At 45.6% G+C, this 21,782-nt stretch overlaps 1 protein-coding gene across 3 annotated transcripts; it reads right to left on the bottom strand.

Annotated features, from left to right (window-relative positions):
• Nucleotides 1-717: 717 nt before the first annotated feature.
• Nucleotides 718-21,314, bottom strand: trip10a (thyroid hormone receptor interactor 10a). Of its 3 annotated transcripts, none has more exons than XM_027017295.2 (15): nt 21,086-21,314; nt 17,031-17,146; nt 11,259-11,315; nt 10,643-10,790; nt 10,151-10,213; nt 9,573-9,677; nt 9,168-9,287; nt 8,903-9,049; nt 8,572-8,757; nt 5,492-5,656; nt 3,802-3,911; nt 3,476-3,608; nt 3,307-3,395; nt 2,509-2,642; nt 718-2,243 (listed from the first exon to the last, which is right to left on the bottom strand). In XM_027017295.2, exons 1-15 carry the CDS (start codon nt 21,107-21,109, stop codon nt 2,092-2,094), a joined length of 1,749 nt encoding a protein of 582 aa, XP_026873096.2. In that variant the 5' UTR covers nt 21,110-21,314; the 3' UTR covers nt 718-2,091. The 3 variants fall into 3 exon arrangements, with proteins under 3 accessions (XP_026873096.2, XP_026873094.2, XP_026873097.2); XM_027017293.2 differs by having other exon boundaries at nt 9,168-9,296; XM_027017296.2 differs by lacking the exon at nt 5,492-5,656 and having other exon boundaries at nt 9,168-9,296.
• Nucleotides 21,315-21,782: the final 468 nt, after the last annotated feature.

Below are 21,782 nucleotides of genomic sequence, written 5' to 3' on the forward strand. Positions count from 1 at the left end.
CCTTAAATGTCTGCTGAGTGTGGTTAGTATTCATATTTCCGAGCATCCAGAATTATTTCTGTGGACAAATTCCATCAGTGCTGTTGAGCCATTTCTTTAGTCTCTCAGCGCAAGCAACGGGGTGCCAACGGAATACCAACGTCACCAGCAGGTGGCAGTCATGAACCATGGAGGAAGGTGGGGGGTATCGCCACATTTAAATCCAGTGTATCTTCTTAAAGATATCAAACTAAAAGCTGACAGTAGGATGTGTGACTAAGCTCATCATTTTGGGACAACATAGCAATTACGTTAAGTGGGGCCTGCAAAGTTCAGTATCTTCCAGCTCAGAACACCGAGGCAAGTAATAGAAAACTACTGAAATGTGTCACCGTAGTGGAACACCGTAAAAAGGCCAAGCGTTTGTCACATTTTCCAAGTTATGAGTGGGATTTTCCATTAAAACCTGATGAAGGAAAATTAATTGGACTCAGACTGCAACAATAACAGAAGCAACGCCAAGTCTCGCAGAGACAAAAAGTAATGGTTGATATCTAAGGGGGGGGGGGGGAGCGAATTGCTTGAGACTTAGCAGCGAATTGTTTTACAATGCACGTTTCATGCAAATTCATGTGATGGATCATGTGACCAGCAGCAACTCAGTAATGGGTAAAACTGAAGAATGGAAGTTTCTCCATTCTAAAACAGAGACAAAAATTATAAAAGACATGAGACAACTTCAGTTTGGGAATGTGCTTGACATTTATAAAGTCCCTAGAGACAGTAGGCAATTTGTAGTGTAAATGCTGCATGCACATTGCTTAGCTAGAAGGCACCTGAACATTAGAACCTACCTGTCACGTAGAGTACAAAAGCCGGCTCAGTTGACAAGCTACAAAAGCACATATCCAGTCGTGTGTTCCTCACCTTACCTACTGTATACAGAAATCAGCCTGGCCTACACAATCTTTATTCCTTAAGGGTAAAAAGCTAGTAAGACAATAGTGGTGTTGTGATAGCTAAAATATATTATTTCCTATATATAAATATGAAAGTCCTAAGTGTTACACAATTTTAGTTCCTTTTTTTTATTTACATGTTCATAAACCATTGATAAAAGTGTTTTTGCTGTCAGAAATATGGAAGTGTGACCACACATTTATGCTTCCAAAAAAAAAAAAAAAAAAAACCCAAAATAATAAATATGATCATATAATATTGGGATTTTGCAGCAAAAAAAAAAACCAAAAAACAAAAAAAACCCCACCCATCTTTGCAATTTGACTGGAAATTAATAACATCTATATATACTTAATTGTGGACTGTGATTGTTTAGACAGTTTTGAAATAGTATTTCTTAATACTCAATAAAAAAAGATTTTCTAAATACAGAAATGTTTGACCTTATCTGGTTTATATTGTGTTCGTTCTCCCTCTCGCACACTAAATAACTGCACACATAGGCAAGCATTCGCAAGAGTGGTGCTTGTTGGCCCGTGCGTGTGCCGTGTTTGTCCATCAGAGCGATAAAACTGAAAGTGTAAAGGAGGTCCGAGGTCAGCATGTTTCCCACTGGGACAGCGAGAGGGTGCTGTGGTCAGAGTTCATCAGTTTCGTCCTGATCAGAGATGACATGGCAGCAATCAAGCTGATCGCACGCTTACAATTCTCGCCGCGCACGCACACACGCACGCCCTTTGCGTCACGTGTACTTCCTGTTCGCCAAACATCATCCTCAAGTGTTTCTCTCTGATGAGCACGAATGGCTGAGATGTCTCAAAGACAAAGACCCGCAAAGGATTTCATACACAACCACTCTCACAGGAAGCCAGATGTTGCGTTGAGCAGAAAAGGAGGCGGGATCCAGCATTTTTCAATGCTCTTAGTGGCTGAGCTGCCAGAGCCAAGCAGCCAACAGCATCCTTCATCTCTCTCTCTCTGTCTCTCTCTCTCTCTCTCTCTCTCTCTCTCTCTCTCACTTCCCAGTTCTCGTTCTCCCCCTCTCCCTCTCCCCCAGTGCCAGACAATGAGGCGTGACGATGAGCTGCTCCGAATGCCGCTGCGAAGCATCCGTGTTGGGGGCGACTGGGTTGGGGGTCGGGGGTCAGCGGGTCACTTGTTGAGCGCGATGGTGCCGTAGGAGGTGGGGATATAGCCCTCGTCGCCGTTGCTCCGCCGCACGCGCGTCCAGCCGTCCCCCTTGTCCTCTTCCACTACAGCGAGCACCTCCCCCTCCTGCATGGAGATGGTCCCCTCGCTGGAGCCTGCCGCACAGAAGAGGGCACCAGAGGGGAAAAAGGAACGACAGTGGGAGAGCACAATTAACATACGAGAGCATATGGGACGACAGTCGGTGGACAAAATGTACAGATATGCCCATAAAAATAAAAACCACCCAATACATAGACAAAAAGAGATTACACATCCAAGTTCTAAACACAGAAATAGATACCGAAGTTGAAGCGGGATATCTGAGGAAATTGCATGCACAGACGTGAATGCGGCTCTCTAGCAGTGATGAATACGTACCTGGGAAACTGTAGAGTGCTGTACACTGGCCAATGGGAGTGGAGGGGTCCTCTTCCTCAAAGTCGTCATCAAACTCAGTGTAGATGGCCTGCGAGGCATCTGGGGTGCTCTCGTCTGAGTGGGCCCCATCCGGACTGGGGTGGAGTAGGGTGACAACAGATAAGCAAATTACACTGAACTACTGAACAACGGTTTTAACAACTATACTAAACATAAGACCCAAACACAGACACACCATACCCTGGTGTGGAATGACCGTGATACTAGGGTATGTATTTTTGCATGCTGCTATATCAGAATGCTCCACTTTGCTTCTCATCTCTACTGTGCTTCTCATTTTAGGCTGCTTTTATCAGAAAGCCAAGCAACCGGAGTGACACATTTTAAAGATGGGCCTTTGGTATCATCATCATCTTTTATTCAAATGCAAAATGCATCGCACCCTGTTTCTTTCCTCCGAGCATGTTTAGAATCTGCAGTTTTGCCTCCACCCAAGAGTATCGCACTAGCAGGCCAATTATTATTTGCAATCATTTGTTATTCTGGCAGTTGAAAACTCAGGAAAGCACAGCAAGTTCACACATGTGATGAGTTCACTCTAGTCACACTTGGTTTGCCTTGTGTGAACTGACCCTGCTGAATTCGAGCGCTTCATTGTTTATTGGCCAGCCGCAAGGCAGAGATAAGGACCCAGCCCCCTCCCAAAGCACAACTTTATTTTAAGCAACAGGCGAGTTTGAGATAAGGTTATCGTGTGCGTTTGTGTGAGAATGTGTGTGTCTGGGAGATAGCACCGACCTGTAGGCATTGTGGCCATCGTTGTTGTTTAGTGAGTGAGTGGAGTAACGGAATGATTCTCCTCGACCCCCAGCTCCTGCAAGCCACGACTGCAATTGCAGGCACAGAAGTGTGAAATGTGTATGTGTAGTGTGTGTTTAAGATCTGGTAGCTGAGAGTTCTGAAGCACCTCATATTTGTTGAGATCCCCACGGAGCCTCTCGATGTTGTGGGTCGTCTGGGTGATCTGTGGGGCCAGGCTGGCAGGGTCTCCCATCTGAGGATTCTTCTCATACACGTCCTTCATCTTCCCCAGTGCCTCACTGAACGAGAGAGAGAGAGAGAGAGAGAGAGAGAGAGAGAGAGAGAATGGTCATACATGTGAACCATCAGAGACCAAGACCATTCTGTACAGCCCATCCAGAACCCCCTGATAACTCCTGGAGGATCTTGGTGAGGCTGGTCACCATAGTGACAGTTGCCAGGGAGACAAATGCAGCGCAGCGCACCACTAACCTCTGATCCAGCTCCTTCTGTAGCTCCTTGCTGATGTCATCGATCTTCTGCTGCAGCCGCTTCCTGCGCTGCTCCGGAGGGAGATGGCCAAAGTCCTCCGTGGCAGCCGGCTGGGGAGACGGCAGAGGAGAGAGAGCGTCACTCGCCCAGAACAAAGGGCAAACACACCCACACCCACACACATAGCACACCCACACACCGTTAGTGGCTGGCACCACAAGCTGGGTATTAAACAAGACCTGAAATAGTGAGTGAAAGAGATTTAAAAAAAAAAACACACCAGACCCTCTTAATGAGAAAAACTGACCCCTCTGTTTAAAAGTGCATTAGCAGGAAAAGAAACGTACCCCCGAGAGAATACGCTTCAAACAACAAACCTGCCGTAACTATGTTACGGTTTATCGACAACCTGGCATTTAAACAAGCTACGCATGACATTTAACAAGTTATGTGGCTTCTGCTACCGCAGTTATAAACGCGGGCTAAGCTGTGTGGTGTGTGTGCGTGTGTGTGTGTGTGTGAGAATATCCGCGCCAGTATAATCACCTTTTCCTGTTTGTCCTGAGCCCACAGGGCATTCAGAACAAAACACACTGAATATTTGTGAGGAGACTGGCTGGCTTTCCAAAAGGCTGATTTTGAAACAATTACAGGAGTCACATGTCAGTGACATTCATGCTTAGAATCATTCTAATGTTTATAATGTAAATATGTTATATGCAGTTTGTGTGCTCAGTGTGTTTAAAATAGATATCTCATTACAGTAATCTGGCATACTTTCAGGGGAAAAACAAATTTCCACCCAACTTGCACACAAAGGATATTTAATCCACTTGAGTATTACAATTATTTGAGTATACATACAGTGTCTTTTCTGGGTGACAAAACCAATCAAAGTGAAAAAGTTTAGCATGTGACCCTGAGTGACAATATCTCTTAAACCAATCTGTTCAGCGGACACAGTTATACCAAATCGAGCAAACTGTTTCCAGAACCGTGTGCCCATTACAGCACACCAGGACAACCTACAAAAGCACCTTTTTACATGTAAACAAGGCTTCACTCGGGGCTCTGCACCAGTCGGTGAAGTCGGCCCTGAGTCCAGCTGTTCTGGTGTGCTGTAAATAAACCCATATACCTGTGTTTACCCACAGAGCATGGCCCCCTCTGCAACACCCCACAGCAGACCCCAATGTCTGATATGGGTTCATTACCACATGTAATAGCTTCTCAAAGTAGGCCGAAGTACCATTACTGGTGCACAGGAGGCCATGCAGAAAAACCTGGTAAAAAAAGGTATAAACCCTCCATCCAAAAAAATTAAAAGGACAACGAAATTACATAAGAGCCCATCCTGTTGCTGTTTATGGCCAGCCTCTCCAGGGTAATCTTCTAAAAGAGAAGGGGAGAGACAAATAGACAGTCAGGCAAGTGTGTCCATGAGAGCAGTCACACAGCGCCTGTGCAGAAGGTCATGCTCCTCTAGTGGGAGTGGAGCCCCCAGGGTGCTGTCGGGACTACGGGTCATGAGATGAAAGAAGAGCCCTAGAGCTAGCGCAGTGACTACTCAGTACACATGTCCGATACTCAGGCGTCCAGTGGCTCCTAAAACGTGTAGAGAACTGGAGAACCAGCGACGTGGAAGCAGGTTTAAAGTCAGCTCTGCCAACGTCTGCCCTTGCTCACTCACCGTTCTGCGCAGGGTCCGGAAGGAGGAGATTCGAGGTTTGACTGTCTTATTGATCTCCTTTAGACAGTACGACAGGGGGTCCCGGGTAAACTTGGGGGAGGGGGGACCGTTAGTGGGCGAAGGGGCCATGGGTGCGGAGAAGGGTGTGAGTGGGGAGGAGGAAGGCTAGGGGTTGGGTGGGGTATGGGGATTGGGCAGGGCATGGGGAGGGGATTGTGATGGAGGAGGCGGAGCCAACACCAGGCGCAGACCAAGAGGAGGGCGGGAGGAGAAGACATGAGGGTGGGACACAACACACACAAACGACAAGGGAAAGAGAGAGACACCATCAAACACCATGAGCAACATCACAGAGCAGAGGCAGACAACACTGGAGCCAACCCACCGGGAGGCCAGGGGACAACCAGAACACCCGGCCCGCACTGAAGCCCAGCAATGCAGTAACATCGGCACGACGGAGACGAGTGCAGCTCCACTAGCTAAACTACATTACAAACGGATAAAACCAGAACAGACGCCATTTACTGTGGCAGTTCAAATCAATACACCACTGTGTTTCATTGCCAAGTTCTACAGCACACATGACTCAACAGGAGTCCACAGGCAGTCTCTTCTCTGTGATGTCCAAGATGAGGTCCTGAACACATCCCGAACTGAATTCCAAAAGGTATTACTGCAATGTCTGAAATACTACCTCAGGTCTCAAAACTTCCGCTTTAGTTGGATTAAGTTTTTTGGAGTTTAGTTTTGAAAGCTTTCAGCCCCACACACACACACACACACACCTTATGAAAAGTGATATAGACAGGTTCCACAATAATAATGTGACTAGCTGAAACAGCAGAAAGTCTGAGGCTGTATTTTTAAAACACTGCAGTAAATGTAACTGGGAACAATGGGCCCGACATCAGAGCACTGCGTGAGACTGCTGACCGGCTCCAGCTGACCTATGTGCACACGCATGCACAGCGTGGAACCTTGGGTTGAAACTCACCATCACTTTAAATGAGCCACGTGCAGGTCCTGCTCCCCAAGTGTCATTTCAGTTAAGCTGCACTCTGCTCATTAGCCGGTGTTGTTTGTAATGACTACACAGCCGGGGTGCTGCACGGGAACGACCAACCGGGGCCAAAGAATCCCAGCAAAGCAACGAAAAAATACCAACCTCGCACCTTCTTTTTTTAATCACGCGCTAGAAACTGCTTTGCTGGGCCTCTAGTTTAATTTAATTTGCCCCTAAATGAGGCAGAAGAACACAGAGCAGCATAAACATTTACAAGTTCCTAATGGGAGCTACAGTATGTCCAAGGGCATGGGTGGATAAACTAAGAACTAAATACAAGTCTCCTGTAAAACCAACTCCAGTAGCCATGGGAGAGGAGCGAGCAGCACGTGGGAGCAGCGTGCATGGTGAGTAGAGAAGCATATCCTTAGGAATCGTGCTGTTCTGGCTTGCTGGAGGAGTTTTACTGAATGTGTGCTAAAGGAGGGAGGGAGGACAGCCTATGGCACAACCAGTCATCTCTGGAGGCGGGCTCTGGCTGCGTCGTCTAATTGGTTGGTTTTGGGTGCGAGACACAGGGCGGTGCTGTGCACAGACTGGCCGTAGAGGGAGGAGCAATGGGAAGAGACGAACGGGGCAGCAGGCGTGCGCAGGCGGGAGAGAACAGGGGGTGGGAGGGGTGGGGTTAGGACAGTAGCGGAGGAAGCCAGGCTGCCGGTTCGGCCTCACAACGCTCAGGCTGGATGAGGAGAGAGGCCGCGACGGCAACCCTCTGGTGGAGGCCACCAAGAGACCTGCAGCATGTCAGACCGGAACCCCTCACTTGTGCTCATCACATGGCCCTGAGGAGCTGAATGTGGTCCTTTATACTGCCAAATGAGCACTTGGGCCCGAGCGGGTTTCTTAACCCCTTTAACCAAGTTAACCAGACGGCAGAATCTTTCCTGGTGCTTAACATGTCACAGAGGTGCCATTGTGATGGGACTAAAAGATATATTCTATGAATATAACAGCAGTACTCTGTGTGTGTGTGTGTGTGTGTGTGTGTGTGTGTGTGTGTGACCCAAGGCAGAGCTGACCCTGCCCTTAGTGGCCTTGCTCCTTTTGGATATAAGCACTACTCACCTAATGGTCATGCGCTGGATGCACAAGAAAAAGAGCTCACAGCCAGAGAGATAGCCATGCAAACAGCATGTTTGTTTGTGTGTGTGTGTGTGTGTGTGTGTGTGTGTGTGTGTGTGTGGAGTTTATTTGAACAGAACTCAGATGGTGAGGTGAAAACCATGCATTTCTACATCATGGAAAAAACAAAAGGTGTAGGAGATCACAGCTCCTACAGGAGAGGGTTAAAGGACTCTAAACACACAGCGTCAGACTCCAACTACTCGATGGGACATGACTCGATTAAAGGGGAACACGGTGGAAACTACAATGAGACTAGAGGCTACGGTCACTGGGACAGGTTTACATCATCAAGTCAAAAAATATCATTTTTAATAGGCGTTTATACCACCGCTTCACAAACCTCTGTGTACTAAACATTTTATAACACTGATATAATAATGTACGTCGCAAACAATATACAGCTTTGACAGAAATTAAGAGACAACTCCAAATCAGCATCTCCACGTGTGCGGCAGTCCTTCCACAGCAGGACAGGCACACCGGTTAGCTGATCATCTGAACTCAAGCCTACCTAACTGCAGAGCGTACCCAGACATAGGAGCTAGGATTAATAAACCAGGGTTATTCTACCAAATATTGATTACAGAACTCTGGGCTCCTGTGTTATGTGATTTTAAAATGATTATGAACTTATTTTCATTGTCTGAGGTCTGAAAACACCTTTTTTTTTTTTGTTATTTTGTCCAGTTGTCATTTTCTTCATATAAATGCTCTAAATGCCAATATTTTAATTTGGAATTTGACAGAAATGTTATTTTTATTTAGACACATACCTATAAATAGTAATACCAGAGAGACTGATAATTTTGCAGTGGTCTCTTAATAGATCCAAAATGGCTGTACTCAGGACCATTGAACATCAGCCCAGCCCCGGCGGGTGGGAGTTACCTACCTTGCTCTTTTTGAACAACCAGAAGGGTTTGCTCTTATTTCTGCCCAGCAGGTCCAGCGGGCCCTTGGGCGTGCCCAGACTGCTGTCGGACGAGGCGCGGTTGATGCCCTGGCTGTAGTCCTCAAACTCCAGATCGCTGGGGCGCTCGAAGCCCGACTTGTGCTGCTCTATCAGGACCAGGGAGTCCTGGGGGGCAGAGAGAGAGGTTTCAGTCCCACGGCCATGCCAGGCCCCTCCCACCAAGCCGTCATCAGGTGGGCGTGAGTGCTGCAGAGCGTTATCCAAAAGCTAGACAACAGACTGTGTGTGTGTGTGTGTGTGGGTGGCTCACATTCTTCTCGTTGATGTTGGAGGCCGCCCTGGTGATGCCATCCAGACATTTCCCGATGATGGGCGCAACATGCTTCTCCGTGTCGGCAAACAGTGTGTAGGCCTCCACGAGCTTCCGCACGCGCCTCTCATCCATGTCCTGCAGCTTCTGCAGAAGACACACACACGGTTGCACTGATACTGGACAGTATAAAACCCCAGCCGGAGTTAGTGGAGCAGTCGGATAAAGACATGGGTGTGGTGGGAGTACCGATTCTATGGCTTACATTGAATATCAGAGGCATGTGGGTGAAGTAGAACTGGTTCTGCTCCTTGTTATATTTCTGCAGCTGGGCTGCGTAGTCGTTCTTGCAGTCGTCTGCTATGTGTGCACGCATATGTGCCTGCTGTTTGGCCTAACACACACACGCGCGCGCGCGCGCACACACACACACACACACACACACACACACACACACACACACACACACACACACACAGTGTATGGTTTATGCATAAAAACAATCACCGATATATCAAAAACAAAGAAAAACCAAACAGGACATAGACCGATAAAAGCCATAAGAAGAGTTCTGTACAGTTTGTGGATCTATACAGGTTAGGACAGCATGTGTATCTCCCAACACACACATGCACGCAGACAGATGCAGACACACAGCGAGTACACACACCTTCTCTACGTCAGCTTTCGTAGCGTTGATGTCCTGATCTGTTTTTTCTGCATACTGGGCGGCCTTCTCTGCCTCTTTCCACTCCCTCTCAAAGCGCTTTTTACTCTGACACACACACACACACACACACACACACACACACACACACACACACACACACACACACACACACACACACACACACAGGCATAATGTCAACCAGTCACTTAGGCAGGTCGATCATTCTGTCCTTGCATCAATCTTGAACGTCCCACCTCAAAACATTTGTATGGCTGCATTTAAATGGCACTGTCTACTGATAACAGCTTCATCTGACCAAACACAGGGAAGAGCTGGTAAACAATGACACCCCCTTCCCCGTTCCACCCACACACACACACACACACTCTGAGAAGACACAAAGCAAATAATGTATAAACATTCTTTTAATTGCCTCCACATCACCAGATCTGCAAACCTCGGCTGCGCACAGACATGCGCGCACGCCTGCACACGCGCACACACAGGACTGAGACCGGCCCCGCTCTGTCTGCGCATCTTAACGAGGGGTCGTAGTCACAGGCGGGGACACTGCTTACATTGTCCAGCTGCTTGTAGGTGCTCTCCAGAGACTGCTGTGCCTTTTTGGCATCCGACAGATGCTGTAAACCCAGGAGAAACAAGAGAGTCAGAGTACAAGGGACACAGAACCACGGACAAAAACTCTGCCGTCAGTGCAGCCTGGCCAGCTGTTTTTGCCGCAACAGCAGCGCACAAGCTCCATGTGCCCGGCAATGCCTACGGTAGCCTGAAGAGCAACCGCTGGTATGTGGCCGTTTAATTACACAGCAGAGAAACCAGCCCAAAGCATTCTTATAAACATCTGAGAAAATGACTCAAGCACGTCGGACACCCCACCCCCACGGCACCATGTGACATTTAAATTCCTGCCCAGCATTTCTATCGCCCTCCAACCACCACCTTCCCCTCTGCCTGCGCACCCAGTTCCCCCACGCCTCTCCTCTGCACCCGCCCACCAGTCCCACCGGAGCCTGTATTTTAAGCGAGGGCGGCCCAGATTGTGCTCTCACCGTCTTGCGCTCCAGTTTGAGCTCCTGCAGGTACTTGCTGAGCTCGATGCAGATATTCATCATCATGTTCTCGGCCACCAGCTCCCGCTGGCCCGCATAGTCGCTCATCTCGTTCAGGATTTCCACGAAGGACTGGTGGTTCGAGAACCTGAGACACAGGCAAACAAAAAGGGAAGAAGCCAAAAATAAACAAAATTAAAAAACGGGGGGGGGGGGGGGGGGGGTAATGAAAGAGAGGCGAGAGAGAGAGGAGTGGGATGTTACAGGTCCAGATTTCAGGCCACATAAAAGGTCAATCGTGAGGTGGCTCTCAGAGGGAGCTCATTTCCATCAGAAGCCTCCTTCCTGGTCCCCGGCGGCAGCCTATTAAACGCATTTGCATGACTATGCAGCTGTGTGTCACTGCGAGAGGCTGAAAGACAATCTCAGTCAGACCCCGCAGGTCCTCATCACTCATTCACTCACAGGAAAACCAACCAACAGCTCTGCCAGAAACCTGAGATACTACAAAGCTCTCTCAGTCTTGGGACTCCTTTGCTGAGGAGCTATTAATATTGACTGTTATTCATTTAATCCACCCATCCATTCTCACAGGCAGACTGCACTGTTGAACTACCTGCATTCCTGCTCCTCTTTGCTGCTTCTTTTGGGGCTGTACTTCTTACTGAGATTCCTGTAGATAAAAGACAAAAGGAATCAGCCACATCATTGTCATCATCATCGTCATTCAACATTTTGTCATTTCTGAACAGTCGCCTGGCTGACTGCTCATCCCTGCACACCGAGTGGTGGAGGTGTAGGCCGGCATGTTCAAAGAACTCCAGCTAGAACTTACACAGCAAACTGTCTAGTCAGTTGGAGAAGTCTGTACTTGTTTTTTTTTACATTGTATATTTTGAGTGAATAAAGTAGCAGAATGGCCAAATGATGCATTGACTTCAGGGCTGTCAAAAATTTGACATTAATTTGACATTAATGGTTTAAAGGGTGTATTGCCTAAAAATTCTAGTCATCAAAAGAGTAAACCTTTAATTTAGGAACTAAAATTTTTGAATACACCTTTAGTTTAGGAACTATGCCAACACATACAGTAGGGGGAACCTGGACTGTAAGCTTGCAGAACTGTTTTGAGCAGTTGTGAAATGCAGCTTTACTTTTCTAGAGAAAGAGACAGAACTTGGGTGAGTTCACAGCATACATTTTACATTGATTCAACCTGTTGAGGCATGGCACACGCGCAATCTGTCCTTCTACATTCTCAAATGTAGAAAAACAATGTGCGTGTGTTTGTGTTCATAAGGAAAACAAATGTGCCTGCACTTTGTTTTCAAGCCAGTTATTTGTATAAGCCAGGCAGAAGAATCTAGTTTTCTTTTCTGAAAAGTAATGTGAACTGCATTATGGACATACCAGGTGGTTTCAGACACTTTTTAAATGTTTTAGCCCGCTCCCAAGAGATTATGTAGGATATGGGATATTGACATACATGTTAAATTTTACTAAATGCAGTGAAAATGGAGTTTCCAGATCTTGAAACAAAAACTGCATTAAAAAAAATATTTCAGAAGAAACTGTGGTCAAGTTAGTACTATTGATTAATGACAATGCTAGTGGTGACAAAATTATAATAAAATTAACAACTGAAGTCCCTTTTGGGAAAACGGCAAGTTGCCAAAATCACATCTGTCTGCTTTGTCAAACTGAAAATCTCATTCACAGAGAACTGTGAACTATAATTTTCTTTAACGCAACACATTTATAAACTTTGCTAAATGTAGATACCCTCAAGAAAAACCAGCACAGGTAAGCTGACATTTTTCACATCTATTCAAATGGTGCAAAGCTGATGCATCATGTTGGTAAACCCAGCACTAGGAAGAGCTTGACAAATGTGAAATGAGAATGGTTTAACACACTTTTACACTGAATATCCAGTTTCTCTTTCAAGAAAGTATGTCCAGTGCGGTGTGTGTGTGCTGAGGCAGTGAAAAAAAGCTTTTCTCCACTCTTCTTTCACTCTCATTTACCACATCCTCCCTGTCACATGCTAGTCTGCATCCACTTCCTGTGCACTCAGCCAGAGGCACAGGAAGAGAGTCACATGGTCGTCAGGGGCAGCCAGTGGAAGCAATGGAAGCCAATGCCCATGTTATGTCCACCTGTGTGCGTATGTCTGTCTTCCCTGTGTTTCAGGTTTTGCTACTGACTCTCCAGTGGTCCCCATCCCAATCGACTCTCCAGTGGTCCCCATCCCAATCGATACCAGGTTTTCCAGTGAGCTGAGCACCGTATAAAAGGAAGAGGAAGGGAAGAAGGGCTCAGTTTAGGGCTCATTAGAGAAGAGATTGTTGTTGCTAGTGTTTGGACTTGTGTCTGCTTTTTGATATTGCGATTGCTTGGATTTGTGTGTATGACTTTGGCTTCTCCCCTTGATTTATGGATGGCTTTGTTCCTTATTGGTGTGGTTGCTGGTTAATATTTGTCTCTAATATATATTGTCCTGTGTATAGTAATGACACTGGTGTTAGGGAGTGCCTGCCTGTACTTTACTTTTTGTTAGTTTAGTCAGTTGTCTTTTTGGTTCTAGTGTGGGTTTGTTTGTTGTGTTGGCCTGGGCCACTCCTGAAGCTATTGCACCAGTTTCTTGTACATTTCTGCATCTTAAAACCAAAACTTGTAAAATACACTTGACCTTTGCCATCACCATGTTTGTCTGGTTTGCATTCCATTAGTCATCATTACCGCTGTTGCACTCAAACCCTCCGTTACGGCCTCCAAGCCTAGAGAGGGTCATAATGTAAATTGGGGGCTCATCCTTTGTTCTTTTGTTCTTTCCCCTTGGTGCTTTTTCTGTGCTGGTTGATGGTTTTCTCTTGTGGGTGGGGGTGATTGTGTGTGGTTTGGGGTTGTGGCATTGTGTGTTAGGAGAATTTTGTAAAGATGGTGAGTTTTGATTTGTCTGGTTTTACTGCTACCAATAGCAGAATTCTTTGACGCTGTGGTGACCTGTTCAGCCACAAGACAGAGAAAAAAAAGAAATAAATCAAGGGAGTACAAGAAGGAATTTTGCCAGAACGAGGTGGTCCTGGTGGTGTTGCGATGAACCTGGCAAGGCTCATCGATGGTGGAAACCGGAGACGACTCTGTGGTCAGCGCACACATGGAATCTCAGGTGATCCAGTTTCCTGGTGGTGACCCAATGCTGGCTTTGAAACTGAAGAAAGTGGAGCTGGAAATGAAGAGGCAGGAGCGTGAGATGGAGCTACTGAGGGTGCGGGCCTCACAGCTTGAGGCTGAAAAGGCAGATAAGGAGGCAGAGATCAGGTGCGGAGGGTCCTATTCCTCAGCCCTGGAAGTTCTCCTCCCCTATGCCAGATGGCCCGACTAATGGCAGTACCCTGGTGCCAAAACCACGCCTGCCAAGATCACCCACTACTCCTATATCCACTACACTGGTGGCACATGGCTTTGACATCAGCCAGCAGATAAGTTTGGTACCAGCATTTCAGGATGCAGAGCTTTAACTACGATGTTGTAAAAGCTGCAACAGTGTGTGCTTATGAGCTGGTGCCAGAAGCCTATAGAGAGAATTTTTGGCTTTTGAGAAAATCCCCCATCCAGACACATACGTAGTTTGCAAAGGATAAAGCTTGTTCATTTGAGATTCATTTTGCTGATTTTACATGAGTTTAAAAATTGTCTCCCAGAAACAGTTGTTTACCTGAATGAGCAGAAAGCAAGCACTGTGACTTCTGCTGCTACTTTGGTGGATGAATTTGTCCCAATTCAGAAAACTGAGTTTGCGCCACGTAACTGAGTACAAATCTGCCTAGTTCTAGTCCCCGCAAATCCCTAAAACCACCATGAGCACCTGTTTCCTCTCCCACAGTGGAAACATGGGAGTGTTTTTATTATTGTCATGAAAAAGGGGCACATCGTTGCATCTTTTCCGGCCATACAGCGCAAAGCAGCAAGAGCAGCTAAGAAAATAAATCTGATGATACATTTGAATGTGTAGATCCTGCTTTTCAACCCTTTATTTTCCAAGGTTCTGTCTCGCTCACCGATGATGGACAACGGCCAATCACGAGATTAAGGGATACTGGTGCTGCTGTATCACTTATATTGGAAAAAGTGTGTTATACCACTGTCAGACAAATATAGTGGTAGTGACATTTTGATGCAAGGTGTAGGACTAAGTATTATGAGGCTCCCTGTACATAATCTGTTCCTACACTCAAGTGTATGCTCAGGGCCAGCTAAAGCAGCAGTACAATTTGCATGGATTATCATAACATGAATGATATTAAAGTGCAGGATTCATTCTCCAAGCCTCGCATGGAGGATTGCGTCTATAGGATAGGATTTGCTAATTTTGTAAGATTGACCTCCTAAAGGGTTATTGACAGGTACAGCTTACTCCTTGTGCCTCAGACATTTCAGCTTGTGCCACCCCTGATAAATTCCTGCAGTACAAGGTTTTGCCTTTTAGTCTCAAAAATGCAGCTTCATCCTTTCAGTGATTTATGAATATTGTGCTAGGAGATGTCCAGAATTGCAAAGCCTACCTGGATGATGTAGTTGTTTATACTCGTACGTGGGAAGAGCTTCTGGAGAATTTAGAAATGTTTTTTGGAAAGTTGCAGGACACCGTTTTAAATCTAGACAAATTTGATTTTGGTAAGGGTGAGGTAGCATACTTGGGCAAACTGTTTGGCCATGGGATGGTTTGTCCTCTGGATGCAAATGTCCAGGCCATTCTGCCTCGGAGGTTTTCACCAATGTTTATGTAGAACTTTTTCTGTAACTGTGACACCCCCAACAACCCTACTCTGTGAGAGTTTCCTTTGAGTCGTCCCCTGTGTGTCAGGATGCTTTTGACACCATCAAATGTTATTATGCCATACTCCTGTTCTGGCTGCACCCGGGTTTGATGCTAGTGGCATAGATGCTGGTGCTGTCCTTATGCAGGAGAATATCCAAAGCTTAGAACACCCAGTTTGTAAAGCCCCAATTAGCATACAGCACCATAGAAAAAGGCACTAAGCTCTCTTTAGCACTGCAGCATTTTAAAGTCTCTATTGGCGGCAGTTCTCAGCTGATTACAGTATATACTGACCATAATCCCTTGGTCTTTCTTAGCCGTATGGCAAACACAAACCAGCATCTTATGCGCTGGTCCCTCCTATGCAAAAAGGGAAGCGAGAATGTGGTAGCTGATGCCATGTCCTGTGCTTAGTATTATTTGGTATTTTATAAATGTTGCTTTTTAATGGTGATAATTGTTGTTTTTGCTAACATGGAACCTCTGGGAAGAAGTCCATGGTTAAGGGGGTTGTGTGTCTGTGTGTGTGTCTCTGTGTTCCAGGTTTTGCCACTGAATCTCTAGTGTTCCCCATCTAAATCCATACCAGGTTTTCCAGTGAGCTGAGCACCGTATAAAAGGAAGAAGAAGGGAAGAAGGGCTAGAGAAGAGATTGTTGTTGCTAGTGTTTGGACTTGTGTCTGCTTTTTGATTTTTTTATTGCTTTTTTATTGGGACTGCTTGTATTTGTCTGTATGACTTTGGCTTCTCCCCTTGATTTACAGATGGCTTTGTTCCTTATTGGTGTGGTTGCTGGTTAATATTTGTCTCTAATATATATTGTCCTGTGTAGAGTAGTGACACACTGGTGTTAGGGTGTGGCTGCCTTTTTGTTTGGGTGTGGATTTATCCCTGTTTATACCAGTATAGTCAGTATAGTCATTGTACTTTACTTTTTGTTAGTTTAATCAGTTGTCTTTTTGGTTCTAGTGTGGGTTTGTTTGTTGTGTTGGCCTGGGCCACTCCTGAAGCTATTGCACCAGTTTCTTGTACATTTCTGCATCTTAAAACCAAAACTTGTGAATACACTTGACCTTTGCAGTCAACCTGTTTGTCTGGTTTCGCATTTCATTAGTCATTATTACCGCTGTTGCACTCAAACCCTATGTCACGGCCTCCAAGCCTAGAGAGGGTCATAACACCCAAAACAACAAAAAGAGAAAGACACTTGGTCAATGAGAGATTGGGGAACACAGAAACATGTCAGGAAAGGAGAGGGAAAAGAGAGAGAGAGAGCGCGAGAGTGAACGGCCATCGGCATAAGCGCGCATGCGCAGTAAGAGTACGTGCAGTGCCTCCAGTTCTGTCTGGGCTGAGGCCACGTTTGTATCTCGGGTGAGCTGAAAAATTCATTCTGCATGAAACCACTCAAGACCCAACAAATTCCACACCATGTTAAGAAAGCTCCCCGACATGCATGCACGCACACGCACACACGCACGCAAGCAGGCACGCACACACATGCATGGACATGTGCACACATCAACTTTCGATACTAGTTGGCCAGAATGTGCAATTGCTCACCGTAGTTGCTTGGCATAGTTCTGCTCAATTTCCGTCCGTTCCTTAACAAACTTAATGTATTTGTCCACCAGCTCCAGCCCAGACAGTGTGTGTTTTTCAATGACATCATATTGGTCCTGTAGGAAGAATGAGACGCCTTAAACACAAATCCAAGATACAGTGGAAAACCTCACTAACAGTTAGGCCTCCACAGTGACAATACTACATGCTGTGATTGTGATATACCTTAAAATACATTAAAAGCACATCAGGGAACCTTTGATGTAACATGACTGGTCAGTTGCATTTTGACTAAAGCTCTCTAGGCTACATTCAAATCAAACAATCGATGTGATTAAGCAAAAACACCCGCAGAGCATTAGTCAGGAACATCTGACGTCAGCACGCTTACGGTGCACAATGAAAAGAATCATGATTGGTCAGAGGACTCATTTCCATACTGCTGCCTTCTGCAAAACCAGTAGTACAAAGACCAACAATGCGACGGAAATTAACAATTTATCACGCAGTCCTGAAGTGTGATTTAGCTGACAGCAGAGGTAGCCTCCCTGGCATTCAGCTTGCAATTACAAATGATACTCTGACAAAAACATGTTTCTAAAGACAAGGATGGTGTTAACTCTATCTCACTTTATCTCACAATCTGCCTCCACACTACAGCACACATTCCACGGATTCCCCAGCGCGTTTACAGCCTCTGACCCTCGGCCATGTTATATTGGTGGGGGGTGCTGCTTCCTGGCGGCAGTAAATTCAACCCCGGGTCACCACAGTAACAGGGGAAGGGTGCTGAGGCCCAACGCCATCATCTCTCTCAGGAAGGACACAGGAAGTGGAAGTCATCCCTGCTTCCTGCTGCTTTTCAGCATGGCTCAAGAAAAACATACATAATATGAATATCATGACACGTTATTTCCTCCAAGGCAGAGTGTGGGGCAGACAGACACCCACAGGAAAGGCCAAGCTAATTTGTTATCTGAATGTTGCTGAGCACTTGTCAGGGATTTTATTCCCAAGTTATTTTCCCACACACACAAACACACACACACACAGTGAGCAGCGCAGAGACTGAACAGGAACTGAACAGTGACCGTCTGGAACTCCTGGCTCTCAGTTCCGTATTCGCGTCAGAGCACTTCAAGCACAGGCATGCCTGCATGAGCAACACAACTGAGAAATGCTCCCCAGGCTGACGATCAGCACCGTCACAGGCCTGCCTGCAGAACCACGCATTACAGAGGGGGCAGGAGCTTCAGGACCGAATTCCTGACAAGTGGTCTAGGCCCCCCAACTCCACCCCCATCCTGCCCACCTCAAAATGGAGTCAAAGAGGGCAGAACAAATAAAGGATTCATTGCCTCCACATAACCCACTCATGTGTGACTCCACGCAACAGTCACATGTGAATTATTTAGCAAAATTAGTCCACATTAATAAAGGCTATTCAGAATAACAACAACAACAGCACAACTAAAGTTGAACAGATTTTATTGTCGTTCGTGGAAAAACCATTTAACAAAATTTGACAAAAAGGTGTTTTAATTTGCATGAGAATTTGCATTGCTGTAGAAACCTTCAACATCCTACTATATATATAAAAAAACAACAAAAAACAACAACAAACAGGTAAGGCTGTTTTCTCAGTTGTTGTCTTTAACAAAAATCAAATCAACTCAACAACCAGCTCTATAAAGTGCAGGCCCAATTGTTATACAGCCTGCATATAAGTAGCACTGTATTCAGCGTGATCCAGACACTTTTCTATCCCCTCTCACCTCCCCTCTCCCCCTCCCAGCAGAGCAAAGAGCTTGCAGCGACAGCACAAAGGAGCACCCCAGCCCCGCATCGGGGCAGCATCCCAGACTACGGCCTTGGCAAATGCCTCTTCTGTTAGTCACGCCGCTGCTGTAATGACTCAACACGGAGCCCGCCGCGCTGCATTTTTACAAGTCACGTCGAAACGGGCTCATATGGATGCTGGCAAAGGCAGTGCGATCAGAGTAGCAATACCACGCCGCGCGCAGAGCGCACAGTGGAGGAGCTGCGTGAAGGGCAAAGCTGCCAAAAATAGCGCATGGACCACGGAAGAAGAAGTGGGAGGATGCCATGGCAGCAAGTGAGTCAATGACACTCAAAGGCCAAACACATACAAAACCAATTAGAACCAAAAGCCACAGCTATTGCTTAGAGGGGGCGCGGGGTAAATCAAGAGCAGACTAATGAGAACAGCCACGCCCTTTCCCTCTTTCCCTCTTCCCTCTCGCATTCTCTGCCCTGGCTGATTCACAGCCACTCTGACTCATTCATAAATGTTCAGCTTTAAGGAACGCGTACGTGCTCCGCCAGCTGCAGAGACAAAAGCTGTGAAAGCGTTGGAGAAACGCTCCCAGAGGGCAGTCCCGGGCGGCACCTCCTGCCTTTAAACCTCACTGGTATGACCGCAGCCTGACGCACCAGAGGCCAGGGGACACTTTTCTAAAACACAGTTGGCACGCCATCTCTCTTTGCGGGGGGGATGCGATGTAACAGACACATGGTCCAGATGATGTACCATCAAATTAGGGCAAAACTAATTAGGTCGGTGCTGGAGCGCAGAAGATGGAAAGAGGACAGAGGCTAGAAGCCCAGGAGAATTAGTGTAATGGGGTCAGAAAATCCCCACCCACCTCTGTGTAATGCTCCACTTAAATACTGTTAGGCAACCGGATGGGTACAAATTTTAATGAGTGACATGCGATGAGATGAGCTTCCTTTTTTTTTCTACATGGGACAGACAAACGGCTTCTTTAAAAAACAGCTAAAACCAAAAGTGACAATGAGACAGCGTCATTTTAAATTTTTGTACAAGCAGAGTATAAATGGGACAAGAAATAGAAAGTCAGAAAACAGGGGCAGGGGTAAATTCATTAGCTACATAACCTCGATCATTAGAGGTAACTGGATCTAAATGGTGTTCAGAAATCGGCTGCTCTACAAAATAGAAGCAAGCCCATCAGTATGCAAGAAAATGACCTACTTCCAAAAATAATTTTTCTTTAGCGCATCACCATAATAACCTACACAAAAGCCAAAAAAAATGGATCTCGGATTTCTTTCTGAAAAGACATAAATTATTTGCTACTATTAAACCCAAGTCTGGCCTGGTGTCCAATTAGTAAGCGATGCCAAGATGACGAAAAACTAACCAGCTAGATTGTCGACTAGTTAGCGAGCCAGGCAGCTTACTAAGGAAAGCGAGAGCCCCTCGGCAGCAAAGCAATGTCATAAATAAGACAGACTATAGTTATCTAATAACATAACCCAGGCATCGCAGAGTCAGTCAGTTCGCTAGCTAGCATCCAGGACAAACCCATTTCTCCTGGTTAGCTAGTTAATTCCTATTTTAAACCTGCTACTTCGGAGCTCAGAGGAAACCAGACTGACAAGTCATCCTGAACACTCTGCTACTCAGTCTGACTGAAAGCAAGCAGGCTACCCAACCTAGGTTAGCTATCTAGGTTAACAAGGCGGCTAGGTTGGCTATCCTGTCTAACTGACTAGATAACGTTGTCAGTAATATTAATAAACGTATAGCACTTGGTAATGTTGGCCAGATGCATGGCAGAACTAGCGAACTATAAGCATCTAATATTAAGTACCACCAATTCCAATGGCATCAGCTTTGAAGTCAGTCCGGAGTCTCCCGTTGATATGAGGCATTTCAAACCAAGATATCCTAACCTAACTAGCTCGCTACGATAACTCTACTGAAAATTCTTACAGCCAATATTTCTTTTTATTTATTAAAGCAATCTGGCACTAAAACAAATTAATAAGACTAGGTAGATACTGGCATGTCAGCTAAACAAAAAGTTTTTAAAACAGCAGTCTAGTTTAACCGCCATGCTATTAATTAGAAATAACTAACATTTCAAAACGCCGATAACACTTAACTACCGTAAATATGATGGACGCTAAATAAACTATTCGGTTAGCTAATTAACAATAACGACTTTTTCTTAGTTGGTATAAATATTAGCTTGTTAGCCAGGGAGCTAAACCTCCAGCAAACTCACCCACAGATCCGTCCCCCAGTCCATGTTCGACTTTTGAGCGTATCCCAAATATGTTGTCGTTAAAAGTTATCCCAATTCACCGCACCACGGAACAACAAATTTAATGCATAGAATAAAAAACAGTTTTTTATATTTGTCATTTACCGTTATACATAACAAAAGCGAATTAAATATTCAGTGCGACAACCTATCTAACTAACAAGCTACTTTCCGTTGTCCAAGTAATTTTCGTTGCAAAGCAAAGGGATCAACTAGCTTTCATATCCGCGTCACTCCCAAATCCGTAATTCTTAAAGGAGACGGATCGCATTTCCACGTCTCTCCTGGGAATGCAGGCTTGTGGGAGATGCTTAATGCGTAGGTGACCTCTTACAGTTGATTGACATTACCAATAGATGTTTCAGAACTGAAAGAAATTATTTCACGAGTTAATACCAATTGCACAGTACCATTTTCCTAAAGCACAGAACACGTAAATAACAGCCTCAGTCATTAACTGTTAAATCATAATGTGCATTTAACATCGCTATGATAAAAATAGACATTGTCTTTATATGGTAGTTTGTTACTAGGTTGGTTTTCTTTTCAGTATCTTCTCTTTCCATGAACTAACGAGGTTTAATGAGATAATCCTAGTATCCTAGGACATCCTAGGAGTGGTTTAATTTCTATATTGGACCTGTTGCATCAGACATAT

Source organism: Electrophorus electricus, chromosome 4 (genome assembly GCF_013358815.1).
Source record: "Electrophorus electricus isolate fEleEle1 chromosome 4, fEleEle1.pri, whole genome shotgun sequence".
Classification (NCBI taxonomy): Eukaryota; Metazoa; Chordata; class Actinopteri; order Gymnotiformes; family Gymnotidae; genus Electrophorus; species Electrophorus electricus.